The sequence below is a fragment of the Colletotrichum phormii genome (assembly GCF_030913505.1).
Source record: "Colletotrichum phormii strain CBS 102054 chromosome Unknown BDP81scaffold_36, whole genome shotgun sequence".
Taxonomy (NCBI): Eukaryota; Fungi; Ascomycota; class Sordariomycetes; order Glomerellales; family Glomerellaceae; genus Colletotrichum; species Colletotrichum phormii.
In genome coordinates, this window is record NW_026851478.1 from 302,551 (window position 1) to 326,713 (window position 24,163).

The following is a 24,163-nucleotide window of genomic DNA, read 5'->3' on the forward strand; positions in this document are numbered from 1 at the left end:
TCCTCACGAAGGGGCTGATGTCGCCTCGGATTATTAGCTGGGTATTCAGTGTCAGTACACATGTGCACAGCTTAGTCTCTTGGCCAGACTACTCCAATGCAACCTCGTTCTCACTGTCAATGAGTCCGTGTCAGCAGGTTGAGGAGTTCACATATGAAAACCGAGACCAGGTAAGATCTTAGACTTTTACATATTTCTGCCGAATATTTCAGTGGCTGCACGACACCTCTCGCAGTCCCGAAGTCTGCCGATATCTGATTTATCACAGTGAGTTCTCTGCGTAACATGAAGTCTTCGTTTTCAGCGCGGGTAAAAGGGTGCCAAGCCTCTGCTCCATCAACACCTGGCGGGCCCAGTGTGAAAGTAAGATCAACAACTCATCGGCAACAATGGGTGAAAGCGGCTACCCTTGGCAACTTGCCATTGTCTTGGACTTAGGACTAGACAATAAGCAACACGAGCAATGCGACCATGGTTAACGGACCGGGAAGAGTCCAATTGGATATCTCGCAATTGAACGCGGGGATATTTCTTAGGCAGCCGCTTTCCGAGATCTCGGCAGGTTTCCCATAGGCTCGCTCGGGTAACATAGATTAAGTTGAATGGGTCTCGGGACGACCCAGTGGCGGTGTGTCAGCGCTTGATCGAATAAGCAGGTCTAAGGCGGGGAATTGGCTCTTAGAGGGATAGGGCGAGATGACCCGCTGAGACGGCCCGAAGCGTTTTGCTTTTCGAAGTTGTTCTCCTGAGTTCTGACCGTGAAGAACCCTCGACATTAACACAGATGAAATGAAAAAGAGAGTTGGCCATCTAGCAATTCAACACACACGGCAATTGATGGAGTGAGGATGTCGGTGGTTGCACAAGGCAATGCGCATCTGAACGGCACGCATGGGCAGGAACAGTGGAGCTTGCCTCTGGCGTGAGTTATCCCATCGAGTGCCAATTGGCAACAGGTACATGCCCTTGAGGGGAACTGACCACTCAGGAGACAGCCAAGACTTCTTCTAGCCAACCAAAAAGCCTAGATTATGGATACTTCTGTTGTCTATATACTCTGACTATGAAAGAGGTACCAGCAATCATCCGAGTTACAAAGCGCTACTCCACACTGCAGGCACCCTGACCTCGTCTTTTTTCTGTGGGATCGTGAGTGTTGTTGAACAGGGCCTCGTACTGCGGCTTCATTGGTCCATTGTACCCACGATTCAACCAGCCTCAAAGGCACATACTGCTGAAAAAGCTCTAAAGGGGTAGTAGATAGACCCCGTACTGTTGCGGCGCGGTAGGGCACGTCGAGGGGGTTGAATTGGCCCGGTGTGCCCCTTTCTAGCGGAGGCGATTCGTGTGGGCGTACAGTTGCGCTATCACACCTCTCGGGCCTACATTGAGCTGTACAGGCGCTATCAAGGTCTTCGGGAAGTACTGCGACGGTGATATGTGAAAGCGCTGACGAATCAGACGCATCAGAGTCGCTTGAGGACATCGCGACAGTTGCCCATCTGTAGAAATGTTAGTTGTGGTGGTGAACGCAGCTGGGAAAATATAGGGGTTGATGACGTACCGTCATGTATTCCCGCGGTGAGGGGGCAAAACTGGGTCAAAACTGGGCATAATGTACCTGTTGCCAATTGGCACTCGATGGGATATGTTTATTCATCTTCCCATCATATTTCATTGTTTGAGTCCGCAAACTTCAACTTCATAAAACGCTTCTCAGAACGCCGCTCAGAACGCCGCTGTCTACCTTAAGTATAGGATCGCAGCTGTTCTTCAGCCAGCAATTCCCATTATATTCCTCTGCCGTGCTGAGGTTTCGATCAAAAACCGCTGCAACGCAATCATCCGACTTTGAGTACCGATTATACGATGCACAGGCTTTAAGGCAATCCAAATATGAGTAGACCTTGATCGCGAGCAAATCATTGGCTTCCCCATGCCCATAACTTTTGTTGCAATGTATATCAAATGTCACCTTCTTGTCGGACAGTTCAATCTCCACTAATTTGCCACTTTTTTCTGGACAGGGAATGTCGAGGATCCCTGATGTTAACACTTTTATTGGGTTTCCGGAGGCCTCAGGGATCGTTTCGGTTATCGTTGTGATAGTGGCTGTAGACATGGCAGCCAAAGTCGCATCTCTGTCACTGGACCATTAGATATCCCAAATATCAAGGATGGAAAAGCGGATTGTATGGAAGTTATACTTTCTCGCTTTCCTAACAGCCAGTGTACCACCCACCCCGCCGCCCACAGTTGCTATCACCACAGCCATGGCCAGCAGAACACTGAGAACAAAGGTGGCCGTCCTCAATCCACAGATCACACGTTCTTTCGCTGGAGTTTCCAGGTTGTTCGAGTCCGAATTATGCTGTTTCGGTTGATCACACGCAATAGCCAGCTTTTTGGTGGTTTCTTCAGGAATACAGGCCTCGGGGGCATCAGGAACGTAAGCCTCGGGGCCTGTGGAGTCCATGATGTGATTTTCTTCCCCGACACGAAGGAGGGCGTAAAACCTCAAGCCCGTTGTCATAAGAGAGAATGGGAGTAGAACCGGATGATCGCAACAGAGAACCGACGGAAGAACGAGGATTGATGGAATCGAGGGAATCAAACAGTCAAATATTGAGCTAAGAGTATGTAATGCAATGTATGTCGAAATGGGGTAGTCCTTCCCTTCACACAAGTACTGACTAGTCCCCAGTTCTCGTCGCTCGAAGAGCCGAGAACAAGCAAGAATTGGAAGATTCATGGATTTTGAAACATTGCTGACCCTCTAGGAAGCCTGGTGATTACTTTTACATCCCGAGCTGTTCTCATGTGTGACTACATGTACGCTTTGCGCGTTGAGACTGGACCCAAACGTAGCAGCTGTATTACGTTGCTTCAATTCTCTAGAGGAATACAAATATCTGGAGTTTAGAGAGAGTCTTGCACGTGTCTGACTGTGCCAGGTATGAGAATAAAGCTGGCTAGACTTGGATGCCATGGCCGTACTTTACGGGGTATGGTGCTTTGTACGCGTGAGCCTTTCGTTCGTTGTAAAACGTGTCAGGCCATTTTGCGTCAGATTCGTCTATCAAAGCCAATGAAACTAAGCATTTTAAATACAATGTGTACATCCTAGCACACCCATGGTCTCGTATAACTTACAAAGTCGAGGGTGCAACATGAAGCTGATGCCAAGATAGCGGGTCGAGTCTGATGTACTACCTTACCATATTTTGAACCCCAAATGATTGTTGAAAGAACTAAAGTCAGCACCATTCATTCGAACATGGGCTAATGGAATTTATTGTGATGAAAGTAGGTGACTCTGAGACCTGTTTAATTCTGAGAACATAAAGTACAAAGATGCGTCCATATTGATTCATTTCAGCTGTTATCGACATCAAGATGTTGGTCGTGAAGCAGAGACCAAGAAGCCAATGAACGTAGATTAAACTGACGATGGAAGTCAAGGATAAGTTTGAGGTATCGTTAAGAGAGGATATGCCCCTATCAAGGCCAGCTCATGCTCATAGTCCGTCTGGAACTTTATCTACATACATGGGGTCTGGTGTATCCAAACGAGGGTTGCCTTCCGAGGAAGCCTCTGAGCGTGGGCCCAGAAGAGTCGCTTGCTGACTACTGATGCTTGTATGAAAGTTTCGTTGGTGATTCCCGTGATTCTCTCCACGCTTCTAGCAACTTCCCTCTCGCCTAATTTTTCTTGGCATCCACTGTTAGTGTAATACGTGGGCTACCACCAAAACCCTTAACAGTTGAAGATCCTTCACCTCTCTCACCCAGCGCCCTCCCGCGATGGCCTCGTAGCCTCCGGCGGACTCTGGACCGCTGCCGGCCTCCTCGGCCGGCCCTGACCGAGGCTCTGAACCCCCTCCGGAGTCGTCCTCAACCTCTAGGGCGAAACGCCGCCGCGGTACCGAGGCCCAGCCACCCCGGCCCAGCCTCGTGGGAAGCCAGCCTGACGCCTATACGACAACCCCCTTAACGGCTAAGGCTCCTACGACTGCATCTGGGACAGCTACTGGAGCTGTCCTTACGGCCCTAAATGAAGAAGCGAAGCATTATGAAGCCCGGAAGGACGTCTTTGTAGCTATCGCCCAGTCTGTGGACAACGTGGTGTCCTGCTTCGAGGGGCCCAGGAAGCAGATCGCAAAGGAGGCTATGTAATCCAAGCCTTGAAGAGGATTATGGGTAGCGAGGCGGCGGCTCCGACCCCGCGCCGGAACTGGGCCGATGTGGCGGCCTCAGACCCTGCTGCAATCCTAGCCCCAGCCCCGGCCCGTACCCGAAACCTAACCCGGCCCTAAGGCCAGACTCAGACTCAGGCCCAGACCCTGGCCCTGGCTCTGGCCTAACCAAAGGAGGACCTCCGAGTCTTTACCCGTATCCCTGAAGAGTGTCTAGCGGCTGCTAGGAAGTATGCCCCTTTTACCCTACGCTGGACGATCTGCTAGGCTCTTGGGCTCTAGCTGGCGGATATCCTATATATATACTACATTGTAACTGGCTACTCACTGAGACCCCTGAATAAGCAGGTCCAGTAAGCCCTCCTTATAAACAAAGAGAAGCTGGCAGACTGTCTGGGGGCCTATAAGGTTGAGACCCCTACTAGGTGGTTTACTTACGTCGTCCCACGCTGCCCTGCTAAGCTATGGACTATTGATGGAGACGCCCTCGACCCAGCTACTCTGCTTGAAGACGAGGTCCTTGCACAAACAGGACGTAAGCCTATCCGGGCCCAACAGTCTCGACTAGGCGTTAACCTATTATAAACGAAGTCTCCTGGGTTATCTCCTTCTCCGCAGAAGTACCACCCTTAAGACTATTTAACCAAAGCAGTAGGTCCCAGCTTATCTAAAGGAAGAAGACCTTAAGCAGACATGATCCTGGTTGCCAGGGATATCACTCAAACCGGCACTGCAACCGGCAACCACTTTGTGGCAACTGCGGCAGGCCCTCAGGCTCCTATGAGACTAGGCCCTGCATAGCTAGACCGAAGTGCGCCAACTGCTGCGGCCCCTTCCAAGCTAACCACAAGGACTGCCCAGCAAGGCCCCTAGTGGTTAACGGCTCCCCTACCCTCCCAGACCGGAAGGAACTCTCCCGGATCCGTAAGGCTGGTCAGAAGGCCTATGAGGCCCTCTATCAGAGCAGCCAGGCTGGCACCCAAGCCAGCAACACCCAGCAACCTAGCAACAGCCTAACGAGCCATCAGCCCGGCTCAAAGCGCCCACGCGCCCCTACCCCTACCCAGGACTCAATTGTTGTAGCGGACGTTAGTGATGCGGCTAGCTGTAGCAGCATGGATGAAGATGAGAATGGGGCTGAAGCAGAAGGGCTGCAAGCCCCTGACGACCCAGTCCTACCCCCCCTACCCAGCCAACCTACCCTAGCTACCTCAAGCAGCAGGGCTCAGCGGGTGGCGCAGAAGCCTGATTACAACGTTATTAATGCCTACACCCACCTCGACCTCGACTCAGAGCAGTAGGCTCAGGCCAGCCTCCCCACGGGTACTACGAGTCGCCCAGTGTAACGTGGGGAAGAGAAGCCCAGCTCATACAGCTCTCCTAGAGCTCTGCTGGGCGGATCAGATCGATATAGTACTGATCCAGGAGCCCTGGATAGGCTATAGAGATAAGATGCAAATCAACACGCACCCAGGCTATAACTCCTATATCCCAGTTGACTTCTGGAACAACAGAGATACAAGACCTAGGGTTATGACCTATATACGCAAGAGTCTAAGACTACAAATACAGCAACAAAGGCCTACCCAAACGAGAGATATCTTATGGGTTAAGGCTGGCAACTTCACTATTATCAACGTATATAGGCCGCCAGGTGAGCCGACAAACCACACGACTACTGCTCTCCTAGGATACTATCCGCCAGAAAGAGCCCTTATAGCAGGGGACTTTAACGCCCGCCACCCTACCTGGGAACCAGGCTCCCCTAGCCGGAATCGGGGGGACGGTATTGCAGAGTGGGCTGAAGGCTACGATCTTTCGTTTATTGGGGAGGTTGGGGTCCCTACCCATACTCATAGGCATACCCTCGACCTAACATTCTCAAATATCCCCTTTGCTGAGGCTTATATTAGCCCACACCTGCACCCAGGGGCTGACCACCAAGCTATCACAACAACTATCCCTATAGGCAAGGCCCAGGAACAGAAACGCCAGACTGGCCACCTCTCAGTCCCAGAGTCAGCCCTACCCCGACTTATCGACCTAGTAAGAGCTGGATCCTCAGCCTTACCTACCCTAGGGGAAGTACCTAGTCCAGCAGAGCTGGACACTCTAGCTACCCAACTAGTCAGCCTCTTCTATACAGCTATTCAAGCTGTAGGTAAGAGACGGACAAATCAGGGTAGGGGAGCCCCCTGGTGAACAGAAGAGTGTGCAGAAGCCCACCGAGCTGCTATCGAGGCTAGGCGCCAGCAGGCCCAGGAACCTGGGCTGGTTATACCTCCCCCCATCCTAGAGGAGCAAAAGATCTTCTTAACAACTGTTAGAAGGGCAAAACGCGCTTACTGGACTACTAAGATCGAAGGGGCTAAGACAGACCAAGACCTATATAAGATAGTAGGCTGGCGGAAGGCTGGCTTAGCTGTTAAAGGCCCGCCTCTTATAGTGGAAGGTCAGACAATCGACAACAGCTACGATAAAGCCCAGGCCCTACGAAAGGCCTTACTAGAGAGATTTAACGCTACAGACGACTTACCTGGGGACCCTTTCGCTATCCCAGTAGTTGCACGGCGTCTAATGCCCTGGCAGGATGTGGTCAGCATGGAAGAAGTACGCCAGGCTACTCTAACAAAGACTACAACCCCTGGGATTGACGGGAGTACTACAAAGTTACTACAACACACCTGGGAATCAGTAGCTAGGCCTATACAGCAGCTCTTCCAGGCCTGTATTCAAGTAGGCCACTTCCCTCGACCGTTCCGCAAAGCAGAAGTTGTCATGATCCAGAAGCCAGGGAAAACAGACTTCTCGAAGACTGGGTCTTGGAGACCGATATCCCTTTTATCCTGCTTGGGTAAAGGCCTAGAGCGGCTAATAGCAAAAAGGATGGCCTACCTTACTATCCTAGAAGGGGTTGCTAGCCCACAGCAGGTTGGAGCACTACCAGGCAGGGCTGCAGTCGACCTAACAGCCTGTCTGACCCACGAGATCGATAGGGCTCTAGACTCAGGGCTCACTGCAACTCTTGTGACAATGGACGTTAAAGGGGCTTTTGACTCTGTCCTAAGAAACCGACTTATTATCAGGCTACGACAGCAGGGTTGGCCTAGTCATCTGATTAGGTTGATCTTCACCTTTACCTCTAGCCGAGCAGCCCGGGTCAGGCTAGAGGATACAACTACAGAGGATTTCCCTCTATCCTGTGGGCTACCACAAGGCTCCCCACTATCCCCTATTCTCCTTTTACTATATATAGCGGATATCCTAGCCGACGATCAAGAGCTACGGTTTGGCTATGCGGATGATATAGGCTTAGTAGCTACTAGCCCGTCGCTAGAAGGAAATGCTATAGCCCTAGGCCAAAAGATCACTCATATCCTTAACTGGGGCACTGATAACAAGGTTGCTTTTGACCCAGCTAAGTGTGAGGCAGTCCACTTCAGCAGGAAATATAACCAGACAAAAGACCTACCAGATATACAGGCGACGGGCCTAACTATCAAGGCCTCAACTAAGCCTGTACGATGGCTGGGAGTCTGGTTCGACAAGAGACTCACCTTCCGTCACCATGTCGAAACTAAGGTGGCAGCGGCAAAGAAGGTAGCCCAGTTCCTACGGCACCTAACAAATACCAAAGGGGGACTCCCAGCAGCCGCAGTACGACAAGCGGTTATTGCGTGTGTCCTTCCAACAGCCTTGTATGGAGTTGAGACCTGGTATGCGGGCCTAACCAAACCAGCCCTAAACAGCGGCACCAATACTAGCAGTAGCACTGCTTTACAGATACCTACAGTTGGTACAGGACAGAAGGGCCTGGTCCGTAGACTTAGCAAAGTTATTACAGCAGCAGCAAGGGCTATCCTGCCTGTCTGGAGAACCACACCGACCAGTAGCCTCATCCGAGACGCTGGCCTTCCTACAGCAGAGGTAGCCCTCGAAGCAGCGCGACTACGCTTCGCTATACGCCTGCAGAAGGTTGACCAACAGCATCCCTTGGTCCCAAGGCTGCTACAGCCAGGGAGGCAACAGACCAGGCTCCAAAGAACAGCAGGCCTGTTACCTAAGTGTCCAAGGCCAGCGCTCCTACAGCCGCAATACCTCCCAGGGTCCTATGACCCTATAGTTACACAGACGAAGGAAGTAGCAGCTAGGATCTTCCAGGCCTGGCTCAAGACTGTGCCAGGTCAGCATACAGTCGTATACTCAGACGGCTCCAAAGCTCCTGACGGGGCTACAGGGTTCGGCTTTGTTATCTACCGCAACAATAAACGTATAGCCCAGGGCTGCGGCCGTCTCGGCTTAGCAGAAGTGTTTGATGGTGAGGCGGAGGGGGCGAGGGCTGGGCTCCGACGGGCCCTTCAGACCTCCCAAGGCCAGCCTATACACATCTGCATCGACAATACCAGCGTTATTCAGGGGATTTGCGGTAAGGTCCCAGACTCCTCACAAGCGGCCTTCCTTGAGATCCAAGAGGTAGCTAGGATACACGATATACAAACCCATTGGTCACCTGGGCACCAAGGTATTAAAGGAAACGAAGAAGCAGACAGCCTAGCTAAGGAGGGAACAACTCTACCAGTCCTTAGGGGCCAACTAGCTACTCTATCAGGTATCAAGTGGCTTGCTAAAGAGCGGCCAAGACGCCAATATAGACGATGGTGGAAACAAGAGGCAACTCCCCGCTATACCCAACTAGGGCTCAAGGCTACCCTTGCTTGCCCTCCTGAACTTGGCCTCCCTAGGGCTGCCCTTCATCACCTCCTCGCGGCACGGTCAGGCCACGGGGACTTTAAACAATATCACCAACGCTTTAACCACACAGAAGCACTACTCACCTGCTCCTGTGGGTGGGTTAAGGAGGCAGACCATCTAGTCTACTGCCGAAAGACCCTACTGAGGAGGCAACAGTGGCCCACCCTCTACCCCTACAGCCGCCAGGAGCCCGTAGGACCTATAGGGTCCCTCGATCGCTACTTCAAGGGGCTAATCACTGACTCTGAAGGCTTCCAGGCCTTCCTCTGCGTGACAGACTTCTTCCAGAAGATCTGCCCGCGGTACTAGGAGATAGGTCATAACCTATCCTCCAAACGACAAACTACCTCTATTAAGAAACCAGATGGTTATAACGGAACTAGGGCACCAGTGGGAACTAGGGATGGATAGAACACATAGTAGCTCACGAGCAAGATTTGGAGGACGTCAGGATACGGCGTGTACTATATAGTATATAGCTAGAGCCTGCGACCCTTCACGCCACATACCCTCCTGGAGGTCTGCCGCAAGGGCGGCTGCGCCCTTGCCGCCATGGCGTTAAATAGAACAACAACAACAAATACTTCTGCAAGCGTGGACGCAAGGCTACACCGCGCTTCCTCCGCGAACGTATGGCCAAAGCAAGCATTGATTTCTTGTTAGGTTCTGCTAAGGGAGCCTCTCTTCTATGCGAATGGATAGAGGAGACCAATTTCTTTTCCGAAATTTGCCCGAGTCATTGAACAGGAACGTTAGGTGAAGACGGTAGCCTGTAACATAGTTTAGATTAGCATAGACCATGTCGGCATAGCGCCCGGCACGTCCTTTTGTTACCAGACGTTAAATACATCATCATCATCATCATCATCATCATCATGGGGGCTAAACGATCATTCTGGATCAGAATGACCCAAGACGACCCAAGGGACAAGGGACATGTTCAGGATCAGGACTTGTATATAAGGATGGACTTGAGCTGGACTCTAGGACAGACTTCCATAGCTCTTCAGCAATTGACTTCGTATCAGGATTAACATCCGCTTTCAGCTACTACCTTGACAAGACTACGATTGATCACCGAAGCCTTACCCACCCTTACGATTGACAGACATAGCTTCCCTGAAGCTATCCCCGACTACGATTACTGTTACCAGTTCCGCAGCCTCAACTTCTGCAAACTACCCCTACGACTAGCTGGCCGTAACAGTTGGGTCGTAACACTAAGCCCTTATATATTCCTCTTAGGCATCCTCTTCCGACACCGAGCTTTCAATATATCTAGCCTTACCTCGCCGCATTATCTTAATAACTTTAATATATATCTTAGCGAGTAGGAGCTGCTACTACCGTTGAGAGAGGACCTAAATGATATTTTTATATTTCGTCGGGCTATCGAGACATTTACGGGCTATCAAATTTCTACTAACGATCATATTACCTCTAGTATAATGGCGGTGTGGATTCAGAGAATCGGCAAAATACTTAGGTTCGAGTGCCCTACGATAATATATAACCTATATTATAATATTGCTAACGCGTTTAATTAAAGCGGTTTGTGTTATTTATAGCTTATTAGCTAGTTATACTAACTTATAATACAGTCGGCGTCAGCAAAGCCCTCCGGAATCTAGCTTTAGGACATAGTAACTCCGATCCTTTCTAGAGACACTACCTCGGACGGAACATTTCGGCCAACCTTTAGGGCGTCCTCCAAGGGGAAAAGCCACAATAGGCGCTCATAAAGCAGTCTTGCAGCATAGGTCACTCTATCTCCAAGCATCGCCCTACCGGCCTCATATCAGAGCAGTCTATTGTTACGAGCAGGACAAGGCAACCAACTAGCTTCGATAATGATGACTCCGGCATCATTGTCCCTTGTTCTGCATTATATAGCTCCGCGCCCACAGTGACAAGTTGCGGCGGGCGTAACATCCATATCGGTCGCTACGCATCCGACTATCAGGGAGCTAATAAAAGCTCTTCAAGAACTGCCGCAAGGCTCCAAACAGTACAACCAAGTTAAGCAAGCGAGGCAGAACAAAAAGCAGAGGCTTCGGAGAGAACTCAAACAGAGAATTAGAGATGTATGGACTAATAAGCAAGCCATAGATAACATCAAGCGTCAGATACATGGTATCGGATTTGCCAACCCTGCGACGGACAACACCTGTCGACCTCAGGGCCCAGCACAAAGGCACCTGATAAAGAAACTCACTACCCCGATCATAACCACGCTTAAAGGTCAATATCGAAGGAGGGATGAAGCTATCGAGGCTGTTTCCATATATTATCTTGTCTAGGTAGGATATACTATGCCCCGGTCTCGCCCTCGGTTAATACTAGAGGCCGCAGTCTGTTATTTTACTTCTAATCCGCCTAAGGGTGGCTAGTTAGACCTCGTTATACGATCTATCTTTATTATTAATAATAAGGAGCGGCCTAAGAGATACTTTATCTGTATCGGATAGGCCTTAGATTTAATTCCGGATGATAAGGGTCGATTAGACGAACTTACCTATAAGTTCTACAATAATAACTTGACTAAATACTTTCAAAAGAAGCATTTGCCCAAGGTTACGGACGGTGATAGACCTAAGTACAAGGTTTGCAGAATAACGCTCGAACACAAAATACACCTCTAAAATCACGCCATAAGGATGGATATACAGCATAGTATCTTGATCACCCATGATGCAAGGTACAATATTCTGGGGGGTAAACCGAAGGTATCAAGATCCCTAATCAGGTGTACTACCGGTCTTGAAATTCGATGCTGCGACACGCATACCTACAGATCCTAAATGGCTCTCCGGACACTTGCCTTATTCACATCTGCATCGATAACACCAGCGTTATTCAGGGGATTCGCGGCAAGGTCCCAGACTCCTCACAAGCGGTCTTACTTGAGATCCAGGAGGTAGGAGGATACACGATATACGAACCCATTGGTCTCCTAGGCACCAAGGCATCAAAGGAAACAAAGAAGCAGACAGCCTAGCTAAGGAGGGCACAACCCTACTAGTCCCAAGGGGACAGCTAGCAACTCTATCAGGGATCAAACGGCTTGCTAAGGAGCGTATACGTCGCCAATACAGAAAATGGTGGATACCCCTCGGGAGGTCAGCCGCAAGGGCGGCAGCGCCTTTGCCGCCACGGCGTTAAATACAACAACAACAACAACAACAACAACTCTCTACTTGTTACGTGCGTACTGTATCCCTTAGGTAAGCCCCGTTAATTAGAATTCTTCATAATTAAAAATAGAAATAAGGCAAGTGTTGTTGTTGTTGTTGTTGTTGTATTTAACGCCATGGCGGCAAAGGCGCTGCCGCCCTTGCGGCTGACCTCCCGAGGGGTATCCACCATTTTCTGTATTGGCGACGTATACGCTCCTTAGCAAGCCGTTTGATCCCTGATAGAGTTGCTAGCTGTCCCCTTGGGACTAGTAGGGTTGTGCCCTCCTTAGCTAGGCTGTCTGCTTCTTTGTTTCCTTTGATGCCTTGGTGCCTAGGAGACCAATGGGTTCGTATATCGTGTATCCTCCTGCCTACCTCCTGGATCTCAAGAACAATTAGAGAGGGACATATACATATTTGCCCGACTACTAAGTATATTAAGCAGAGGTTTGCTATCAGATCCATTCAGCTTCACGGTCTATAGATTAATACATAGACAACCAATAACTTCCACTTAATTTAGACTACAGGAGAGCCATATGTCTCACAACCGTAACCATGAACGACATACTCCCCGTAGACATCCGGACGTTCGTAACATAACGGGTTCAATCATAACCTAACCTGACCACGACCATGACGAAACCCCGAATGCAGCCCTTGAGTGCCCTTATGAGCTACCGCCTCTTCCTCAGACGGACCTCATAGGAGCCCGCCCGCCAAACTCAAGAAGACCAACATTACAAAATCACTGAGGGATAGAAATTGAGAGGGGAACCGGGGCCGCCACACATAAAAGTCCAATCGTGCATTACGTCTAAAGGTTCGCATTTACTATCTGGGCTCGAACTCTATCTGCGATGGATTTCTAATTAAGAAAAAGTTCTCTGCGTAATTCCTGGTGAAAAACAATGCTAATCTACCTCCTCGTGCAGAAACTTGAAGTAACCTAGTCTCCTCGACGTATCACTACCGTCACATTAAAGGACGATCCCATAAGATCGTCCAAGGTCAACATTCGATCGGATTTCCAAACACTTCATCCTTTACCGCTTTGACTATAAGTAGTCTTGAGTAACAGAGCTTAGATCGAGCCCGTTGCATAAAGCCGACACGGACCAGAAGCCCGGCGGCTGCGGGGCCATCCCCAGGGGACTCCGGGGAGGGAAGACGAAGAGCTTTCCGCTGTTAGGGATTTGCGTAAGGAGTCGCCTATTTCGCTAACAAAAGATGCCAAGAAAAGGTAGGCGAGAGGCATGTGAGATATGTCAGCTGGGACATGGCGGCCTAGGGATAACGGAACTCGCATTTACTACAGACTCTCGTTTATCATAAGGCTAAAAGTTTCGCTGCTCCTATTTTCCCTTTCCCCTTTTTCCTAGTTTAAGACTTATTTGCAAGACTGGACACTGAAAAACATCCCTGCTCGTTATCGAACGATGTGGGCATTTGTTGATCCTGCGAAGCGAGTCCCAGCAACATGCTATGCAGTTGACTGATGCCATTGCATGTGAAGGAGGCCCTAGGATCAGAGTGTTCCTTCCTCAATTTAAGCGGTGTCCTCGGAGTCGGTCTCCGCAGAGGCCTTGCCTCCGTAAATACCGACACTCTGGCGCTTCTCGACGTCGTCGGAGTCAGTGGAGGAAGCGCCCTTGCCTCCGTAAATACCGACACTCTGGCGCTTCTCGACGTCGTCAGCGTCAGTGGAGGAAGCGCCCTTGCCTCCGTAAATACCGACACTCTGGCGCTTCTCGACGTCGTCAGCGTCAGTGGAGGAAGCGCCCTTGCCTCCGTAAATACCGACACTCTGGCGCTTCTCGACGTCGTCGGAGTCAGTGGAGGAAGCGCTCTTGCCTCCGTAAATACCGACACTCTGGCGCTTCTCGACGTCGTCGGAGTCAGTGGAGGAAGCGCCCTTGCCTCCGTAAATACCGACACTCTGGCGCTTCTCGACGTCGTCAGCGTCAGTGGAGGAAGCGCCCTTGCCTCCGTAAATACCGACACTCTGGCGCTTCTCGACGTCGTCAGCGTCAGTGGAGGAAGCGCCCTTGCCTCCGTAAATACCGACACTCTGGCGCTTCTCGACGTCGTCAGCGTCAGTGGAGGAAGCGCCCTTGCCTCCGTAAATACCGACACTCTGGCGCTTCTCGACGTCGTCGGAGTCAGTGGAGGAAGCGCTCTTGCCTCCGTAAATACCGACACTCTGGCGCTTCTCGACGTCGTCGGAGTCAGTGGAGGAAGCGCCCTTGCCTCCGTAAATACCGACACTCTGGCGCTTCTCGACGTCGTCAGCGTCAGTGGAGGAAGCGCCCTTGCCTCCGTAAATACCGACACTCTGGCGCTTCTCGACGTCGTCAGCGTCAGTGGAGGAAGCGCCCTTGCCTCCGTAAATACCGACACTCTGGCGCTTCTCGACGTCGTCAGCGTCAGTGGAGGAAGCGCCCTTGCCTCCGTAAATACCGACACTCTGGCGCTTCTCGACGTCGTCGGAGTCAGTGGAGGAAGCGCTCTTGCCTCCGTAAATACCGACACTCTGGCGCTTCTCGACGTCGTCGGAGTCAGTGGAGGAAGCGCCCTTGCCTCCGTAAATACCGACACTCCGGCGCTTCTCGACGTCGTCAGCGTCAGTGGAGGAAGCGCCCTTGCCTCCGTAAATACCGACACTCTGGCGCTTCTCGACGTCGTCGGAGTCAGTGGAGGAAGCGCTCTTGCCTCCGTAAATACCGACACTCTGGCGCTTCTCCCAAGGCTCTGAGGCGTTGAGTTCGTCCAACTCTTTTTCAATGGACTCCTGGGAGCGCGATGCGGTCGGTAGGGCAAACGCCGAAGAGGCGAGCAGAGCGGCGATCACAGCGGGCCTCATGGTTGCAAAACTTACCCCTGTGATTCAAAGCGAGATTTTGGTACATGGACAAAACACTGTGGTTTAGATTGGATATACTGTTGATGTGATTGACTAAGTGCTTTATAGAGAAGGACTTTGTCTTATAGTGCGCCAGGCATGTCAACTATATACAACATCGAGGGGCATTCAATGCATCTCTCAATACGGGCTGTTCCTCATTCAAAGCTGCTTTTTCTTCAAGGTTTTTTTTTGGCCGCCAATACAGTCTCTATGTGAGCCGTACGCCCAATGTACTTTGGACATTGTTCTTGCCGACTTTAGCCACCAGTTCATTAATTACACTTTATCTAACCCCACCGAGATGGTCACTTACCCGTTGTTGAGTTAGAGAAAACAGTGCACTGTGTGGATATCAGGTGTTTCCTCTACCGTCCAGGGGTTTCTTTCGAATACGCCCAGGGCCTCCAAACACCCCGTCGGTACATAATTAGAGTTTACTGCCCGGCCTCGCGAGTTAAACTGCTGTCGACGGCATTCTGCTTCGGAAAATTTGTCATCATCAAATCGGCGAAATAATTAGTTGAGGGCGTAAGAGAGCGACCGTCTGATCTGATTGCTACTCCGTGGATCCGTTCATCGAGGTGCCGGTTTGCGACGCAAAGGCTCTGCGTGATTCGTCCGGCTCAGCACGCAATATCGTTATATCAGAGATTTCTAAATTCTCTCTCCATCGAGTGTATGTGTGCATTTCGTGTCCTATCTGCAGGTCTGCCTGTGAGCTGTTCAACTGAACGCATTTCGCTTCTCCGACACGTCAGTATACCTACTGACATATCCAATCGAGCTGCTGGTCATTATGGGTATACAGGCAATTAGCTACAGGCGTTCTCAGGCCTGCTGGTCATTATTGCTTGTGTATCTCCTTCTTAATACCATACACGCGACAGCCTCACCAGTACAGTACTGCACCATTGACAAGAGACACAACGTCGATCAATGCATCGTTGCTTTTTCTTATCACAATGCCTCTTCTGGGGGGAACGATCTTCAGCTGTATCTTTCGGCAAAGTTTGAAGAGCGTAAAGGCTATGCAGCTTTCGGAATAGGATCATTGATGGATGGAGCTTTGATGTTTGTCCTTTACCCGGGCCGGCGTGCAGAAGGTATCTACATTTATTCTGAATGGACGTTGGGAAGACTGTAAGCTGATCAACTCACAGACGTCACCTTCAGCCTGCGAACAACGCAGTAAGTAATAACCTGGTTTCCCCAGTGCTCCTATGATTTGTGCGACAACTAAATCGCATCGGCTCCAGCTTTCACAATCCGCCAGAAGTTGCGCACGATGGACCTTCATACTCGGTAACTAACGCTACGGTTGACGGCTCGTATCATAACGTTGGAATCGTTTGCTACAGCTGTGATACATGGTCTGGAAACAAGTTCAGCGTACACTCGGAGAAACAGCCCTGGGTGTTTGCAAACAATTACGACTGGCTGATGCAGACTGACGACCAAACCAAGCCTTTAACCTTGCACACCTTCTACGGTAAGATGAAGCTAGCTACTCGTTCTTACCGGCGTCCCACTGAAGTATCACTCGAACCAGACACATTTCAATTGAATATGAAGGCTAGTTACTCCGAAGAAGACAGGGCAATCCCACTTGGCCTCTTGAACAACGACCGCAACTTAGATTTTGGCCCGAGCAAGCACGGTGGCCCCTCTTCGAGCCGAAGGTTATCACCATACGTAGCTCACGGCGCTCTCCAAGCACTTGCGTTCTTGGTGTTGATGCCAACTGCTGTTGTTATCATTCGCAACAAAAATGAAAGTTCATTCTGCATTCATTGGATAATACAGACCGTTTCCGCCGTTACTGCTGCATGCGGAATTGGCTTGGGTATATACGCATCAAAACTCATCATAGAGGTACGCAATGCTCAATACTTCAAGAATACTACTGGACCCTGCTACATGGCGGTACTTACTTTTCGTTGCTCCAGGTCCCGTCTACTAGAGGAAGCCACCAAATAATTGGGATGCTCATAGGTATCGGCCTTTTCATGGCGCCTAGCCTCGGCTACTTACATCACGATTGTTTCTTGAAGACTGGACGGCAGACTGCTTTTACTAAATGGCACCGTCGAATCGGGTACATCAGCATGATCAGCGGATGGTTAAACACGTTACTGTGAGTGGGCAGATACTCGTCAGCCAATTCCTGCTGACTTGAGATACAGAGGTCTTTGTGTTGCTGGAAAGTCGAGATGGTGGTCTGCGGCTGTCACGGGTTGGTGTGTCATACTGGTCTGTTGTATATGGGTGGTTCCAAAGTACTGGAAGTGGAATTCAGGAATGGTCCGCCGGTCCTATGTCAAGTTGGAGCAGATTTCAAACTAGATATCTATCAAGTCTTATCAAGCCAGACTCGTTTGATTTCTGAAACGTGGACTAGTTATCTCAATCACCATCGGAGACGAAGACCTTTGAAAATGCATTCATGTTGTGAAATGGGTTAGATTTCATTCTCTTGCTTCTTTATTTTCGATCCATTCTCACAGTGCAATTCACGGCCTACAAGAAGACTGATCAGATTGGAAGTTTTCGCGAGCATGTACTGGGTAAGACACAAATGTTTCCCTGTATCGACCATCATTGATAGATGCTAAACTGGTACATAACACTCGGAAGTTCTTTTGTCCTTGTTATCCACAACGCCGGCGCTCGAAAAACGTATTTCTGTCGGCATTTTTGTGATATTGATCCCCTCCGGAGTAAGCCAATCTAAAAACCGATCAAAGCAATGCTCAATATGATGGTGGCTGAGCATGTGAAACGTCAGGCCGCGATCCTTTCGCAAGCTGTTCTTGTTGCGAAGACGCATCACTGCAACGCAGTGATGCAGGTGGTAATTGACGCTCGTGTAAACAGTACGGCCTGCAATATCCGGATCGCCACGATACACACGCTCTTGAGAAATTTTCTGAGTACGCGCCTCGTCGAGCCACCATCCGAAATCCGGCATCGAATCCCAAGCTTCTCGCAACTCTCGGTCAGAGCAGACTTCGGGCACCCAACCTCCTTGAACGCGATCTAGGACGCACCCGCGCGAAGGAGCACCGGCTGGATTGGCGAACTCGTCGCAATAGCTCGCGTTGTACTTGAGCTCATAACCTGGAACTTCGAGTCCATCGATAGTTACCATCTGCATGAGTGCGTTTGAAGGCTGTGGGAGGCCTTGGTATCTGTGTTCGTTTGCGTATTTTAGGAGGTCCGAGTCTATGACAAGGCTTCGCTGGATAAGTCCATTGATAGAATCAAGTTTCTGGGTATTGTGCCAGCTAGCTAAAGCAATTGCTGTACAAATCAACGTTGTAATGACCCAGCCCATTGAAAAAACGGGAAGGAGCCAGGTATAGCGGCGTGCCGATTGCTGCGATGCCGCGGTGATTCCGGTTTCCTCGACGTAGCGGTCATTTTCTGAATTGAGAAGTTCCTTGTATGAGCAGACGGTATTCGAATCTGAGGACATCCTGTAACTCATTTCCTCAAGGATTGTGGTAGAAAAGGCGTGCAAGATCTTGCCAAAAAAAAAAGAATTAAACACAGCCAGGCAAAATTTGGGATAAACCTGCTGAAGTCCGCTGTGCGCGTTGCTTTCTCGGTGGACACATGGCTTAGATACATACCTAGAGAACTCGCACTCCATCGCAGACATACACTGGTTTCATGCATTTCAACTTCTTACAAATGAATCTCCTTGAGTTGGATGATGTTGTGTCACCTTATCACGGCCGGCCCCCTGAACCATGTTATTAGCTGATAAGCTCGAGGAACAGCGCGGCGGAAATCTCAGCCAGAAAGTGAAAGTTTATGCGGGTACACCGTATGGGGTCGACGGGACAACGGAGACGTTATGAACCCGAGTCAACATCTTATTGTAACGCTGGGCCACTGTATCAGAGTCGGGGACGTGTAAGACACCGACGGGTGTAGAGCAGCGCATTGAAGTAACGGGCAACCCGTGTCCGGGTTTGTCTGCAGGGGCTTGATATACAACTCGCAGAAGAACGAGCTTTACGTGGTTCTTCATGTATCGGCTTATGGAACCCGATGCAGTCTCCACTGTGTTCAGTTGCTCCTGCTGATAAATAAACTCAAAATGATGGTCTAAAGCTTACACTAGATGTTTCAGCGTGTATCATAGATACTCGTACTACTTACACTTCGCCGATGAAGACCAGTATTTGCACGCTGTCCATCCCTCGCTTTGAAGCGTGAAAATCATTTTGGATGGAGATTCTTCCTCCGTATGACTGTGAAAGATAGATTGTCGACCGCATCGCGACTGTTTTGTCCTGTAGAAGAAAGTGTAATATTGTAGAAGGTTTGTGCTCCTGTGGAGCATGGGACTCACCGGCAAATCAGAACGCACGAGACACCGGAGACTTAGGATCAACGCAACCGGAAATCACGAAAATAATATGTTGTGCTTATAAGGTATCCAACCTCCGAGTACTCCGGATTGAGAAATTCGGGCATCTACATTAGGGAATTGATATACCGGCGTCGCAAATTGATACACCGGCGTCGACCTTACACCGGCGTCGCTGTTCGACCTTTTGATTGGCTCAAAAAAACAATACCTCCCCATAAAGGCGGTGAGGGTGACTGCACTAACATGGCTATTCCTGCCCTCTTCTCTAACCTAAGCTCTAATTTGAGATTTCTAAAAGTACGTATTACAGCCTACTTATACCCCAGGTTTGTAAATCTCAAATAGGGACTATATAACCCCTCAAAAGGCCTATTACCTAACTACCTTTTGCGACGTGGTTGCAAAGATTCATCGTCACTACAGACCATTTCCCACTAACTCCGTTTCCTCCGAACACTAGGCTACATCGGCCGTCCACTTGCATAATTCCCTGTTGTCCTCCCCTTACCAAGAACACTAGACTGGCTCCTTGTTTGTCGCTAGGATGAGCTTGATATCTGGCTTTGACTTGGCTAACTTGTCTCTTGTGTAAGCCCAGCTAGCGTCGACTTATTCTTGCTCCCAGGTGGGCGGCCTCGCTTCTTACTACTTACGCCTTGGCTGCTATAGGTAGTGCGGGCTTGTCTGGCTGACTGGCCCTCTGCAGGTAAGGCTAGTTATGATAGGACAGGCTGCACTATGTTCTTTAGCCTACCGCGGAGGGATGCAGCAATCTTAGGGTCAAAGATCCGGCGGTATGGATCTGAGGAAGACGTCTCTCGAAGACGCCACCGAGGGTATACCTCCCATTTACTGAAAGTAGCTAAATCTAACTTTTAGGAGTAGATCTTATGGCAGCATGGGATACCCAGCTCAATTAAAACAGTGCAGTCTAGACCACAGTCTCCAAGGGGGGCTAGGAATGGCCTCGTGCCAGACGGCATTGCCTTCTTTACCAGCCGGTATTGCTTCCCAATTAATGCAAGACACTTCGAGGAAAGCATCGTTCGAAGTTCGCCTAGGTACTCAAAGCGAGTACCTATATACTCCCGGCCTGTAAGCACTTCATCCTCAGCACAAGCTTGCCTGAAGCGTATCTCCTGGTCACCAATCATGTCCTACATAACATCAACAAGTCGATATAGGTGACTAAGATCATTTAAGAGATAACTCTTAATGTTGTTATTACTTGACTCAGTGCCAGAGGTGAGGTGAACACCAAAGTTCTAATATTTTCGGATAGAGCAGCGGGCCCACTGTGCTCTTAAAGGTAGGTATGTTATGTGGAGGTACTGGAGGATTGGGCGTTGGTCGTTAAACTCTTTACAGAGCTTGGTCCAGGCTTTCTCAAAAGCGTGCTCAGTCTCAGCAAAAACAACAAGCTTCCACATCATAAGGACCCCACGATACGTATGAGGGGGGGGCTTATCAATAGATGTGTTGATATAGGCCTCATCCTCATCACTTAGCGTGGCCATTGCTTGTATTGGTAGCTGATATCCCTCGTCATTAGACCCACTGCTGTTACTGCTACAGCTGCGGTCCTTAACCCACTTCTGCTTAGCCCTGAGCATAACGTTAAAATTGATGTGGTGGATGCAGAGTTGTTGCTGAACGTCTGGGAACTGCTCATTCAGTGCAGCCTTCATCTGCTTGTCGTAGTCTGTAATAATAACAGTGGGGTAACGGACTGAGTGTTGGTCCATGAGTTGGCGGATCCCTGCTGAGAGAAACTGGAAACCCTCTAGTCTCTCGTTGTCGATAAGGCCAAACGCAGCGTTGTAAACAGATCCAAGGCAGGTCTGCCCAGTAGCTTGGAAGAGAGGGAGCTTAAAGCGATTGGTATTGTAGGTGTTGTCAAAGCTAATCACCTCAGGGAATCACTTCCACATTTGGAGACAGTAGGGAAAGGTCCAGACAAGGCCAATAAGGCGGTTTGGCTCGGCGTCTGCCCATTTCACCACGTATAGGATATCTCGCTCATCAAACAGCTTGATTAATACTGCAGTTAGCGAATATCCCGCTAGTTTCTCTCGGTTTATACGAGCCCTAGCGTTATAGATATCTCGCTGGGTAAATAAGGACTCTGGGAACTGCTCCTGGACAACAGCACGCACATCGCGAGCCCGAATCCCAACTCGTCGGCTTGTAGTTTCAATGGCATCCTGAAGTGGCTGGGTAAGCCTGCGATGTGAAGGGTGTGCAGTAGCTTCAAGGCTAGGGCCATGATTATACTAACTATACTAGGGGTCTAGGTGATAACGTAAAAGCCACTTACCCTCCTCTTAAGCCTCGGCAATAACTTACCATTTACAACCGCATTTACGAGACTTGCGCTGTCGAATACCAGCACCTTGTGCAGGCCCAGGCTCGCCAAACCGATCACACTGGAAGGTGTATCGAATGATTCGGCCTCGAGCTTTATGCCTATTCCGCTTTATAATGCCAAATCCATTAGCTCTTGCAAAGGTATTAACTCGGTCGAAGAGGGCATCATAGGTTTGCTCTGGATCGCCAGGAATCGGTGGGTTTGGGATTTCGGTTATAGGAGGAGAGGAGGATCGGTTGCTTAGAGTGTGGTAGGAGGCTGCAGTTCGGAAAGACGCTTCGCTTTGAGGGGAGGATTGCCGTGGGGGTGAATAGGGTGGTGGGTTGACTTGGGGACCCCATGTTTCTTGCCATTGACGGACATAGTCTTGTTGTCGGAGGAGTGCCGTTGTTAGCTGTTGATTAGTCCCAACAAACTCAAAAGGTCGAACAGCGACGCCGGTATATCAATTCCCCTACATTATTGGGCAGTCCAGGGGAAGCAACCCAGTTTAAAGTTGGCGCATCACAACAAGGCTCTTGTCCGTCTCAGACCGAATGCGACGCTACCATCAACCAGAACAAAGTTTTCCTAAAATTATAGAAATGACCGCAGACTTAATTAAGTATGGGTCTCAGCGAGCTCCACATATATAAGAGAACCTAAGTACGGCGTATGTATGCATTGGGTCCAAACTCTAAGAGCACAACTCTTGTGCGCCATTTACAGGATCGTTTTCGGGCGGATTGATTGATGACCCAGCATTCTGGCGTATACCATAAGTCCAAGTAATCATTGCTGGATGTGCATTTGTCCCCAGTTTGGCACAGCTGTTGCTGACCGCCAGTTGCGATTACTTGTGGTAGAGCTTTCTCTGTCATTGTGAACTTTGACTACGAGTATGATATTGACAATCTACTAGAACAAGGTGTCTGAAGTTACATAAAAGCTTTTGATATTTTTAAGGCTCTCGTTCCTACAGTAAACTGTCAAGATAACTTACAATGCAAGGATACCAAGCATTGACCTTCGTATCCAGCACTAAGACACGTTCGCGGCCGCTACCAGCAAACTTTGGTTTTCCATACCAAAGACCATTCCGCCTCGTAATCTATAGGCTTTGGAGGCGGCTTCCTCATATCCCCGTCAATGAAGAACCATTCATCGAGAGAATCTAGACAATGATGAATGTGTTTGTGATCAATGTCCCGCGGGCAGACATGGTGGCCGCTCTCCTTCGCCTTCCAGTATCTTCTGAGAGCCAAGATGCAGTGAGCCTGATGGAAAAGCCAGTCGGCGGGCACTTTGAGACGATCAGGATCGCTGAGAAATTCTTTGCTCAGGTAGTCCTTGTTATCAACAACGTCTCTCATTCCTGGATACCGCTGTCTGAACCATTTCTGGTATCGGAGTTCGTCCGCGTCCATCAAGCTTGCAGGTATGAGGGCCTGGTCATCGATACGTACAGCCCACTCTCCATCTGGATAGGGGTTCTTCCAGTCGGACACGTTGTGTCTTGAAAATTGGAGCTGATAACGCGGACCCTCACTGTCCTTGAGGTCGTATCGAATCCAGATTCCCTTCTCAAAATGCTGTTGAAATGGCATCTTGGCACCTTCGCTATTAATCAACGCGAGGATGAGGAACACCACAGCTAAACTTGACCAGAAAGCCAAGGTGCGGAACCGGGTGGACTTCAATCCAGTGAGCCGACCGAACCAAGAGAGGCGGTTTGCAGCTCCCTTGCCATTGTGAAAGTTGAACTCGTTTTTTGTGACGGAGGCTTCTGTCCAAGACAGTGAATCAGCCAAGGCGGCTTCAGATCGGTTCACTGTGTTCGGGTATTAGCGCTGTCGGTCAAAGAAGAAGGGACGTAAGTCATACAAGTTGCGAAGCAGGTGATTTCGTCCGATGCATCTTCTTCGCCAACTTTGTAGAAAATAGAGATGGAAGGGGAAGATTCAGCAACCACAAATCTTGTCAGCCTCTGTGCCGCGTCCGAAAGAGTGAACTTGACGCTTTCGTCGACTTGGGTTGCGTAGAGAACGAAACGCTCACTTCCGACAGTGATGATAGCCCTGGCAGGATCTTTGCCAAGTGCCACCCTTTTGAGCAGATCTTGAAAACCGTTATCGTTTTCAAGTGAGCTCTGCCGGTCAGGGAGAAGACTGACGGCAAGATCCCTCTCCTCACTGGAAGACCTATCGTAAAACGCTTTCATGGTTCTTGTAACTAGAGAAAAGAGCTTGGGCTGATTCCGTAGCAAGTTGTATGGTTCACTATGTCAAAGGCAGAGGTGAATGAACCACTTGCATATTTGAGGCTCGTAGGACAATCGGGTAGTGTTCTTGAAATAAAGTGGAAACTTACGGGTTTAACGTCAACGTCGATCGACGCTCTGCATAT

General features: G+C 49.8%; 3 protein-coding genes across 3 annotated transcripts; all 3 read right to left on the reverse strand.

The window, feature by feature from the left end:
- Positions 1-2,155: 2,155 nt before the first annotated feature.
- BDP81DRAFT_400366 (uncharacterized protein) lies at positions 2,156-2,476 on the reverse strand (the record flags this gene model as incomplete). Its single annotated transcript, XM_060588682.1, has 1 exon — positions 2,156-2,476. One exon carries the CDS (start codon positions 2,474-2,476, stop codon positions 2,156-2,158), a length of 321 nt encoding a protein of 106 aa, XP_060438398.1.
- An 11,197-nt stretch (positions 2,477-13,673) lies between these two features.
- On the reverse strand, positions 13,674-14,987 carry BDP81DRAFT_455421 (uncharacterized protein; the record flags this gene model as incomplete). The annotated part of the gene is made up of 1 exon (XM_060593061.1): positions 13,674-14,987. One exon carries the CDS (start codon positions 14,985-14,987, stop codon positions 13,674-13,676), a length of 1,314 nt encoding a protein of 437 aa, XP_060438399.1.
- A 7,831-nt stretch (positions 14,988-22,818) lies between these two features.
- BDP81DRAFT_334550 (uncharacterized protein) lies at positions 22,819-23,364 on the reverse strand (the record flags this gene model as incomplete). Its single annotated transcript, XM_060585773.1, has 1 exon — positions 22,819-23,364. One exon carries the CDS (start codon positions 23,362-23,364, stop codon positions 22,819-22,821), a length of 546 nt encoding a protein of 181 aa, XP_060438400.1.
- Between the last annotated feature and the right edge of the window lie 799 nt (positions 23,365-24,163).